Raw genomic sequence first — 12340 nt, forward strand, 5'->3', positions numbered from 1 at the left:
CCATGCTTTGCTGCCTTTCTACATTTCAGGACATTCCAGGACCTGTCCAAACAAGTGGAGATATCATATGGCACCGTCCGGGATTCTGCTGTCTATGAGTACTTCCGAGCCAAGGGCACCAATCCCCTGGAACAGGACAGCACATTTGCTGAGCTCTGGAGGACCATCAGCAAGAATGGAGGGGCTGACAACTGTGTGTCCAATCCCTCAGAAGGCATCAGGAAGGTAGGCAGGAGTTGGTGCCTGGGCCTATGTGCTGCGATGGGGTATGGTGTGGCTATCCCTGAAGCCAGATGTACCTGCCTAGAGGCCTTTGAATAGCACTGTTATCTACAAGGCAATCCATCATCATATTCTCTAGGTAGATGCCTGTTCTTGGCTGCAGAAGCAGAGGGGCTGCTTAGTAGGAACCTTCTGAGTTGCTAAGGGATGCTGGGCAGAGGGGAGTAGGCATTTTACCCACAGCCCTGGACCTCTCTCCTCATGGACTCAAGGGATTGTAGTACACAGGTACCTGCCCATCACAGGTGAGAGCACTTGGCAAAAGCAGAAGCAGAGTATTGAGTGAAAGGTGGAGGGAGTAAGGGGAGGAGCTGCAGGAGAGGTGGGCACACGGTCAGCCAGGGTATTGGGATAGTGAAGAACACACACAGGGGAAGGGCTGGCAAGTAGGCTGGGCTTGTCTTCATGGTTGTGCTGTCAAGAAGAGGTGTGCTTGGAGGTAGCATTAAGGACAGCAAGCCTGACATGGAGCATACACTGGGCAGAACCTCTGGGGAACAAGTGGGAAGAGGGCAGAGCCAGAGAAGAAGGGTGATAAAGGTCATCACCCTTTTCAGCAGTGCATACAACTTTGCTCCTTTATTTCAGTTGCTTTCCTACAATAAACTGCATTGAACATTATTATCCCATAATACAAATAAGGATCAGAGATACTGTCAGACTTCTAGTTAGTCTCTGACTCCTTGACTCCTCGGGGTCCAAGCTGAGGTTTTGGCACTCATCTGCCACATGCTTCTGAGTAGCCCTTGAAGATCAATGAAGAGGAAGGAGGTAGGATGAAGGCAAGTGTCATAAGGATGATGCTGATGGAGGCATCTTTCTGTCCAGGTACTCCCAACATGAGGTGACTGAAATCATTCATGAGGAGTCCAGAAAATATATGAAGCCTTGGGGCGAGCATTGTAGCTACTCCCTACTCAGCTGCCTCAGTGTCACCTCTCATTCTTACTCCATGCTATGCTCTCCCAACCTCTGAGGAAACTTTTCTCATATACTGTCTGTCTGTATCTGTGTGTGTGTGTGTGTTTAGTCTGTCTCTCTCTCTCTCTCTTATGCTTCCCTCCACTCAGTGACTATCTGACCTTATTGCTTCTAAGAACAGCTTGGGGAAAATTTGGGGGTTACCAGGGCTCACTGCCCTGCTCTTTAAGAGGAAAAGTGTCCTAGCAAACTGCTAGCCCCTCCTTCCCAAGAGAGCTTCAGGGTATCCAGAGTACAGGGCCTGAGGCTTGACTGGGAAGCTCATGGGTATCAGGGTGGAGTGTGGCCTCAGTTCTATGGGTCCTGGGACTGGGAACAGGTGCTCAAGTAGTCATTGTTTGAGGGACTTCTCCTTATTGTTTAGCTGTGTTGAATAGCAGAATGTGTCTGGGCTTTAGAGACTGACATATTTGAGTGTGAATCCCAATTCTACAACTCACCAACAGTGTGAATGGAACATGCTTTTCTCCCTGTCTGGGGCTTCTTAAGAGTTGAAAGAAGCCTGGGCAATTTCCTTTTGGAGGGTCTCCTTAAAGACATATATATATTAGATATTTATATATAAATATATAAAAATGTTATACTTTTGAATGTTTACATTTAGCCAGAGTGATATGATTCAATGTACTGTGATATTCTCATGCTCACAAGATTTATTAGACCCTCTTAATTCTCAGTGCAGCACAAAAGATGGCTCTCTAGTCTAGAGCTGCAGGTTCTCCTTTCTTCCCTGACAGTGAGTCTTTGTAGTTGTAGGTGACCTCATTTAGAGACAGTGAACACAAAGTTGATTGAAGCCTTTTGCAAGTGTGAGGCCTAGGCCGAATGGGCTTTGAGTTCCCTCTTCCAGCCTTCTTTATCTCAGAGAAAGCCTATACTCCATCCACAGAGGATCTTATGAAGATTCATTGCAACTTGCTACAAGAAAAAAAAAAAAAAAAAAAAACAACACTTCTTCGGAAAGTTAGATACTTTATCACAAGATACTTTAAAGAGGGGACATATACAACACATATAACCAATATTCAATTAATATCAAGAATATATCATGAACTTATAAATCAGTAAGAAAAACTCAAACAATTTAATAAAAAAATGGGCAAAAGATTTGCACAGGCCTTTCACAGAAAAGGCAATACATACGGCTGCTAATCATAGAAAGAGATGCTCCAAGTCATTAGTGATCTGCTAATGCAAATCAAGACCATAAAGATATATCATTTTACACCAATTAGACTGGCATAAAATGAGAGGTGGTGAAGAGGATGTGGAGTAACAGGTGTTTAATTGCTGGTGGGAGTGTATTCAGTACAACTACTTTCAAAAAGAGTTTGTCATTCTCTTATAAAATAGAATATTGTGTACCTTACAGCCCAGCAATTCAAATCCTGTGTATTCACCCAAAATAAATGTCTACATGCACTCCTGGAGACAAAAAAAAAAAAGTAGCATTGCTTATAGAGCCAAAACCCTGGAGGTGATCCAAATGACCATTAACAGCGTGAAAAATATTATATGCAATGAAATGAATGAACTACAGCTGCATTGAATAATATGGATGAATCTTAGCAGAATAATATTGAGCAAAAACTCATGATAGGCCATTTCATATGGGTCAACTAATAAAAAATAACGTACACTATCACACCCTTTTAAAAATGTATAAAACACCCTCACATACACATCCACAGTAATGATAAAATACAAGATTCACCATAGTGGTTGCTCCAGATGGGATATGCTGAGCAACAGGAAGGAAAGAAACATATTGTTGGATGTAAGTCAGAGTCAGTATTAGGTTTAGACTAGCAGGGGTTTTATTTTTATTTTTCATTTCTCATTATGATAAGTAGTAAATGATTTATTTATACAAGAGGGACATGCCTGCACAAATGGACAGATGCCTTAAAGCAAGTGTTGTGATTAATACCATTTTGTGCACCTACCTGCTTTACCAAATAAATAAACCTAGACCAAGTCGGGCGGAGTTTGGCTCCCTGTGCACGCCATCCCTTTTCTCTTTTGCAAGATCTACATGCCTGCCTTGAGAAAGGTAAACATACAGCATTAAGCTCCCACCTAGAGGTTGATAAATCTGGAGTTGGGTCATCTGGTAAATGCCTCCTTCTCATCCTGCTCGCCCCTGGTTTCTTGATGTCACATCAGAAATTTATCACCATCTGGTGGTATTTAGGATCTCACTGAATTAAAAAAAGGATATATTTTATACTGAATAAGTCAGTATAAAAGTAAATAATGAAGGATGCAAATAAAGGACTCCTTACCAATACCTATAGCTTCCTGATGCAGCATCTGATCTCTTTCAGTTCATAGGAAGTGTTCCTTTTACGACATAATCATTTTATATACCCTGACCTGGCTTTGAGGTCACAGACTTTTCTCTTGCATTTGAATCTCCAAGGAAAACCATGACTCCCAGCACTAGACAAATGTTAAGGTTTTTATAACTAGTGTCATAAAAGCAAGTTTATAGTATTGTCAGAAAATGAAGTGTACTGCATTTTTTTTAATTAGAAAAAGTTCTTGGATGTATTCTAGAATCTTCCTTCCTCATGAGCTACTGGACTGAAATGCTTCCTCTCTCCTTTGTCTATAGAGCTGTCTGTCCCTCCCCGCATCCCCAGGTAATAGAGTCAACCATCTTATAAGTTCCTGTGCAGCCTGAGTAAACCAGACTGGAGATGGTCATTCCCTAAGTGAGGACAATGACTTAAATCCAGAAACCAGAAAGAAAAAGCCAGCCAGTGGGAAAATGGGCTTGAGCCTAATATTTCAGGTAGAAGCAGTCTCTCCAAATCTCAGAGCCTGCTTCTGTGCAGTGCAGGCATCCTGGCAAAGATGAAGAGCTACCCACCATGGGACTTCTGGAAAATTCTTTAGCCACAGAAGGACAATCACACTTCTAATTTTCAATGGCTCTTTGGTGACTCTGTCCCTCAGTGTGTTTCTGCTTCTTTGCATAGTCTGCACTTGTACTTTTATTTTCCTTCCACTTTCACACCAAAGTAGCAAGATATGTGCCTGGCTTTCATTTTAAAAAGCCTTTCCTTCCTTCCATGTGTCATAGCAAAGATAATTTAAGTATGTGATTTTATCTTTTGATTTCCAAATTAATAAAATTATCAATTGGGAGAAACTATGAAATACAGATTGAGCTGGAAGTGGTTCAAATTTGTATGATAATAACTGTGTCACATGAAATCAGACTTTAATTCTGCTGGTGGGTTTTTTCTTTTCTTTCTTTCTTTTTTTTTTCTTGTAGCTTGATCAACTCTATCAAGTAAAACCCAGCATAACCCAATTTCTGTGCAGTGCCAAGCCGACCTGGACTACCAATTGATTAAGCCTTTCCATAAATCAGACCTAATATTTAATAACATTGTCAACTAGAATATAGTGTTAATAGTTTAAATGTCAATCTTTACAGCTCATTGAGCTCTTTGAATAAATAGATGAGTAGCTTGTCTCAGACCCTGTGGCTAGAGATAGTATTTTTCAGAAGGAAGTAGCTTTTGAGGCCAGCAGTCTTCACAGAGGATGGTTTTTTCCACTCAGTGAATATCGCTGAGGTCATAAAGTGTGAATGCAAATGCAGAGAAAAAACGGGCCCACAAATCTTATTTATTTCCACCACCGATCTAACGCTTGCCCTGGCACCACCTCTCCTCACCAGCATTTGTTCCCAACCTCTTCCTTTCTGCTCCATGAGGAAGGCTTCTTTCATTGCCCACAATCGCTGCTGAGTGTCAGGGACAGTGTTTGTGGCAGGAACAGTGGTCCTGGAAGGACTGCAGTCTTCCAAGGAAAGATAGGAACTTCAGTTCCCCATTAGCACCCTCCGTTTCAAAGGAGTGTGGCGTGGAGGGTGGCCTTGTGTTAGGCAGCACCTGGAGTGGCATCTGGGAGTTCTATTGAGAAGGGGAGAGGTCTACATGGGATGGTACTTCTTTGTGTTTGGGGGAGTTCTTGATTCAAAGATCAGGAAGGTTTGCCCCAGATAATGGGAAGGGTATAGTTCTGACCCCTCAGCAGCTTTCTGCAGTGGAGACAACAGCAGTGCTCAGTGGCAGTGTGTCTCAAGACCCAAGTTTCATCCTTTCTCTGCTTCCAAATCAATGTGGTTTGGGGATTCCATAGCCTCTTTCCTTCCCAGCCATTCATGTCAGGTAGTCTTTCGTCCTATACCTTTGGTACCTGCTTAAAAGCACTGTTTCCATTTTACAGATTGATGGTCTCTTCTCTTTATTGATTCATTTATTTATTCACATATTCATCCATTCAAGAAATATAGTTTCAGTCGTTTTTTGCCTAAGAGTTAGGAAATGTGAGTTTAAATTCCACATTCAACCTGATTTGATCTATGGCTTTGAGCAAGTAAATTCACCTTTCTGAACCATCTGTGAGACTTCAGAAAAGCCTGCCCAGCTTAGATATGAGTTTACTAATGCATAAAGTCGAAAGCATCCAGTGTGGATTGCAGCCTAAGGTATGCATTCAGTAGATATCATCACACTGTCTTAGCATCTACCATATGTTCAGAAAATAAGATCAAAGGAAACAAATGGCATTTAGTGTTTTCATTCAATATTGTTGACATACAGTAAGAAGCACACATTTAAAGTTGGCATCTCATGAGTTTAGACAGTTACATACAGTTGTATAATCAACCCCCCAAATAAGGTATATGGAACCTTTGAAATTTCCTTCTCTCTTTCTAGACACCCAACCCCCCACCCTGAGGCAAGCACAGGTGTCCAGCCATACAGATTAAGTTTACCCATTCTTGTTGTTCACATAAATGGACTATATAGAATAGATGTATCTGTGTTTGGCTTGTTTCACTCAACAAAATGTCTATGACATTTACCCGTGAAGTTGTGGATATCAATATTATACTATGTTTTTCCTTTCCTTTTTTTTCCTTGAGTAATATTCCATTTTAAGAATAAATCTCTAGCAAGAGTCTATCCCAAAATACAAAGGAATGGGAATATAGTTTAGAGGTAAAACAACCCTGGGCTCAATCCCCAATATAAAAATATTAAAAAGAAAAAAAAGAAATCTTAATTTGTTTATTCTCTAATTAATGCATATTTTCATTATGAATAAAACAGTATGAATATTCTTCTACAAGTCCTGTGTAGAGATATGTTTCCATTTTTGCTAAATACAAAAGGGTGGAATTCCTGGGCAGTAGGGTGGATGGCAGTAGGGTAGATGTGTCTTCAATGTGGTGTGAAAGTGCCCTTCAATGTGGTGTGAAAGTACCTCCCATGTGGTCATGCTATTTAACCCTCCAGCTTGTAATACACTGCTTATGTAACTGTAAGTCCCAGTTACTGGGCGTCCCAACCAACATTGGCATCGCCAGTCTTGGAATGCCTTAATTGTAGCCAATTTTAACTTTTTGGCAAAATTATAGCCAGCTGAGTGAGTGTGAACAGATAACCTCATCATTGTTTTAATTTGGTAACTGAGGATATTGAGAACTTCATGTACTTATTGACCATTCATATATCTTCTTTCAGAATGTGAGCTTCAGTCTAATTTTACAAATTCACCAACTCTTTTTCTTTGCTGATTTATATGAGTTTTTAATATATTCTGGATGTAAGTCCTTGATGAAATATAAGTATTGCAAATACAATTCTCAGTCTGTAATTTGCCCATTTGTTTTCCTAATGGTGTCTTTTGAGAAGTAGAAATTTTTAATTTTGATAACAAACTATATATCGATTTTTCTTTTCTTTTATGGTGAATACTTTTTGTGTCCTGCCTAAAAGTTTTACCTAATCTGAGTTCACAAGTTTTTTTTTTTTTCCAGAAGTTCTTACATTTAGTTTTTATGGTGGTTCTGAAATTAATATTGCATCTGGAATGAAGAATTGATCCTGGTTCACTTATTTCTATATACACGTGTGCAATTGAGCTACCATCATTTGTTCAAATTTCCTGTACTTACTTGAAAAATAGATGAGTTAACTTGATTGTAAATCAACAGGTAGATATGCACTAGTCTATTTCTGGATGCTCTACTGCTTCATTAATCTGCCTATTGTTATGACAATACAAAGCAGATCATAGTAGTTTTATAATAATTTCTTAAGTTAGGTAGTATCAGTCTTCTAGCTGTGTTCTTCTTTTACAAGATTGTTTGGGCAACTATAGATCCTTTGCATTTCCATTTAAATTTTAGAATCGCCTTGCCACTTGCTTTAGAAAACAAACTATTGCATTTTGATAGTTATTACATTTAACATGCAGATAATTAGAGGGAAAATTAATATTTTTATAATACTGAATCTTCTGATCCAAGAACACAGTTTTTATATCCAAGGAAACTTAATTGACTTCATTAATTTTTGCTGTTATTTTTATATTTTATTGATCTCAGTTTTATGTCAAAAATATTTCCCTCTATTTACTTTGGTTATAATTTGCTCTTACCTATAGCATTTTAATGTTAGTGCTTAGATAATTCATTTTATACTTGTTTTCGTCCCTCATATAGAAATCAGAGCTATACATTTACCTCTAAGCACCATTTTATAGCTCCATTCTTTGAATTTTGTATGATGTGTTTTCATTCTCAGCTCAAAATATGAAGTCTCTAAAAATAACAATAATACTTTACGCATTTCAAAAAGCCAGAAGCAAGGATTTTCCAAGTTTTCACCATAAAGAAATGATGTTTGAGGATATAAATATGTTTAACCTGATTTAAAAATTACACAATGTATACATGTATCCAACATTACATGGGACACCCATTAATTTGTATAATTTTTAGATTTTTATGTATCAGTTAAAATAAATTAAAAACAAAACAGAAATATTAAACAGTTTTTAAAAAAATGAAGTCTCAGACAATTTTTCTTCATGGTATCCCTATTGAGTTCTGGAGGATGGCAAATGGCTGCTGTTGAATGTGGCAAAGCATATGGAGTGGCTAGGGTTGTGGCTCAGTGGTAAAATGTTTGCTTAGCACACGTGAGCCACGGGGTTCAATCGTAAGCACCACATAAAATAAATAAATAAAATAAAGGTATGTGTCCACTTACAACTAAAAATTAAAAAAAAAATTTTAAAAAGCACATGGGGGCACAGAGTGGGGAATTATCCACCTTGTGAGATTGGAGGCGCCCTTTGATGATTCCACCATGTACACACATAATCCATATGCCTATTTGTCCTTTCTGTTTTCAAGATAAAAGTATGAGCATATGAAAGAAAAGTTCTAAGCTGGAAATGAAGTATACAAAAAGATATTGGAGATAGCAGGGGTAGAAAAGACAGCTGAGTTCCATGTGGACAAAACCCAGGTGTGTTTCCACTAAATATATAGTTTGGCTTTCAGGAGAAGGAGGACAGTAATATTTTCATTGCTTTGCAATTGTCTCCTAGGTTCTAGATGCTGTGGACAAGTAAATGTAGCGGAGCCCTCTTCACATGCTTAAACTGTGCTCTAGCCCAACTCCAAATACACTTAAATATCCCCCAATCCATTTGCACTGTTAAAATAAAAAGCAGTTTGAGGGAAAAAAGTCTTTAGGCTATATGTTTATAATTTACATGTAATATGTAACCATTAAGAAAAGCTTAAAATATTCCAGAAAGTAAAAACATTAAAATAATCAAAAGAAATCCAATTAACATCTTTTTTTCCCCTCTACCTAAATGCAATTCTGGGAATTCTTTTGCATGTTTATGTCTAGTCTTTTTTTAAATTTCTATGAAAGTTTTCTATAATTATGATGTCATAGAAAATATATTTTATACTTCATTTTTCTGACACTGTTGTAAGACTTAAAAAAATCATTTAGTGGCTAACTAATACATCAAGTAAATCTAAACTAATTTACCTAAGCATTCCCTTTTTGATTGTCATTGGGTCATTTCCAAAAACATAAATAACAGTATAAGGAATTCAGTTTCTACTTATATTTGTTTAGGTCTAATTCCTAAAACTGGAATTTGATGACAAAAAGGATATAAATGTTTATAATTCTTGACAAAACATTACTGAGTATTATCAAAAGCAGGGCTTTGAATGAGTTACATTCTTGTGTTTGAAATTTAAAAAAAAATTCAGATTTCAGTGTTTTGTTTTTTATCCTCCCATCAAATCCTTGTGATTCACATTTAGGAGAAACTATTGTATGAATTGGTATTGTCTTCTTCTCTTCTCATGTCCTTCATTGTATTTCTTTCTTTCTCTTTCTTTTCACATATATACATATGTATTTGTGTATGTCTGTATTTTTGCCTCAATTTACTTTACTATTGTTAGAACTTGAGTAGAGCTAAAAATAATTTTCTTTTCCAGCTTTTTTATGTTGGCCCATATTAGACATTGCCTTCAGAAATTGTGAAATATAAATTGGGGTGAGTTTGAGGAAATAGAGTAAGATTGTGATTACAAGTCTTCCACTCTTCAATGTGGAGTGATGCACAGAAAACTTTAAGTAACATATTTCTGCAGTGATTCGCTATTTGAAATATCAGGTCTTTGTCAACTCATTTACTAGTTCTGAGCTCAGCTAATACATAAAAGTGGACTTGACTCAGTCTAAAATTGAGTTAGAATTGATGTCAGGTCAAGGAGAAGATGAAGGCTGATTAGGGGCTGGGTGTTATCCTTTCTTTCCTTGCTTTACCAAGGGTTTTCTTTCCCTCTCTTGGGGACTTGTGTCCATGTCTGGACAACGGGGAGTTTAATTTAATTGTAATGGGCTACTTTAGAAAGGCCAGGGATGGATCCGATGTGGGTTAAGTTTCTCCCACTCATTAGGTCAATTGCAATTGCTCATTGATGAGGAAACTGAGGTCCCAAGAGGGGCAAGGACTTGCTAACATTTGAGCCCGAGTCAGTACCAGACCCAAGATTTGAACTTGGGACTTTTCCTATACCAGCACCCTTATCCTTATCCTTTGAATCTGTAGAAATGGAGAAGTGGTGCCGTCAGAGTGAAGCCTAAGCTGTGCCTGTCAGCCACTCACACATACTCTAGTTGCAGGACCCTGCGAGGTATCTTCTTACCTTTGTGCTCACAGTTTGTAGCATCACCTGTATTTGGTCTGTCAAGCTGGTTTCTGGCAATCCCAAAGCTTTGTTGGAAATGCTCACTTCCCCTGAGTTTTCCTGTACTTCCCTGCTGTGCATCCCAGAGCACAGTTTCACTAGATGTCATCTCCGTGCCCTGCTCTATCTGTCACAGTCCAGTTAGACTTGGAGCTCCTCTGAGGTGGAAGCTGCCTTTTATTTATTTGTCTGTCCCCTGGCATGACCTTGGGCAGGGGATGGCATGGGGATAGAGTACATGGGCAATCAAAACCTCTTATCCTTTAACAAAAATCAAACAAAATAAATGTTTAACAAATAAGAAATGAAAATGAGTGGGAAATGAGCCATGAGCCTCTATCTTTTTTTTAAGAGAAAGAATTTTTTAATATTTATTTTTTAGTTCTCGACGGACACAACATCTTTGTTTATATGTGGTGCTGAGGATCGAACCTGGGCTGCACGCATGCCAGGCGAGCACGCTACCGCTTGAGCCACATCCCCAGCCCAAGCCTCTATCTTAAAGTAAATGAGCAGGGTTGCTGGGGTCCATTTGCAAGGACAGCAAGAGGGGTGAGGACTGGAGGAGAGGACAGGAGAACTCTGTCCTGGGCCCTGGGGGACTTTGTCAGTCTCTCTGGAGCTTACCATACAATTGACTAAGTTGGCCCATGAATAACCCCTTACTGCTTAATTCTGTTTGATGGTGATTGGTTTGGGATAATACAGTCCAAAGATCAAGGAAAGCCCCCTCTGAGCCTCCCTTATTAAATTACTTCTCTTTGGGTTTTGAGTATTGCCAAGCAAATCTCGTTATGAATTCTTCAATTACTTTCTTCTGCGATTTTCATAATTTGGTAGGGTAAGCTCTGGACTCAAACCAATATCTGTGCCATCGTGCTAACTTTCATTATTTTCAAGCTCCTCATTAGAGAGAGTGGGAGGATGTTGACTCCCCCTAACTCTGATTTTATTTTGTCAGATTTCCTCTGCCCTATAATTTGCTTTGTACCCAGGTCCGATATGCTTCACCTTAGCTCTGGCTATAAATGTGGGCTGATTCCAATCTATTTGTTCCACTGAATATTATTGCTTTGAATTTTATGACTGAAGTTTTTACATTTTGAGGGGAATTGTTTTGTTATTTGATTACATTAAAACCAAGAAGCGATTGCTGATGAAAACAATTTTGATTTATTGCGTCAGCCGTTTTTGCTTAGCTTATTTTTTTTAAATTTCCATTTTGTTGGCATAATGTTGTTTGTCCAGGAAACAAAAGAGAAAAGGAGTGGCCTGACCATGATATCTATAAAGAAATGGGCATGTGTGTGGCACTCACTCTCCACATGGAGGGCATTTTATGATATTTCCATCTTGCAGATAAGGGTTGCCAAACTCCAAAGAGTTAACCCATTTGACCACAGATCATCCAACTCTTTCTAACATCCTTCTGTTTTGTTTTTATTGCTCCTATTATTATTATTGTCATGATAATAATGGTTGACCTGTTAATGAAAATCCTTGGCATTTGGTATTTCTAACATGTGAAGAGTCTTCACATGGAAGAGGACTTGGAATTACCCTGAATGGCCCAGGTTCCATACCTCCATTAGTTAGTGGGGAATGAGATGAAGACAACTTTCAAGAAACTGCAGAGACTTCAGTGTTCCTGGGCTGTGTGGTAAGGCCTCCATCAGGGCAGGGTTTGATCTAGTGCCCCTGCCAGGCCCTTCTAGTGGTGAACTTTATGATTCCCCCACTTGACAGCTGTAAGTCCTAACAGGTAGATCCCAGAGCTTATCTAGCTGTGTAGGTTGGCAGTCCCTTTGGATCTTTTTTGGTCAGAGTGTGACTTGTTTGTAGCTTTTCAGTGTGCTGTAAGTCTGTAGTGTAAGCTCCGTCTCTCAAGGCTGACATTTTAGCAAAGGCCATAAAAGAATACTTAGCCACCAGTGGAGTTAGAGAAGGATGCTCTTCAACATAAACCCCTGGAGG

The 12340-nt window shown here is 38.8% G+C and overlaps 1 protein-coding gene across 1 annotated transcript in view; it reads left to right on the forward strand.

Moving 5' to 3' along the window:
* The window catches only part of Grid1 (glutamate ionotropic receptor delta type subunit 1), a 711129-nt gene that overhangs the window by 666471 nt on the left and 32318 nt on the right, over positions 1-12340 (forward strand). Inside the window, exon 13 of the mRNA XM_027939978.2 lies at positions 30-225. Coding sequence (XP_027795779.1) covers positions 30-225 — 196 coding nt within the window. The remainder of the gene's footprint in view (positions 1-29; positions 226-12340) is intronic.

Source organism: Marmota flaviventris, chromosome 4 (genome assembly GCF_047511675.1).
Source record: "Marmota flaviventris isolate mMarFla1 chromosome 4, mMarFla1.hap1, whole genome shotgun sequence".
In the NCBI taxonomy this organism is placed as follows: Eukaryota; Metazoa; Chordata; class Mammalia; order Rodentia; family Sciuridae; genus Marmota; species Marmota flaviventris.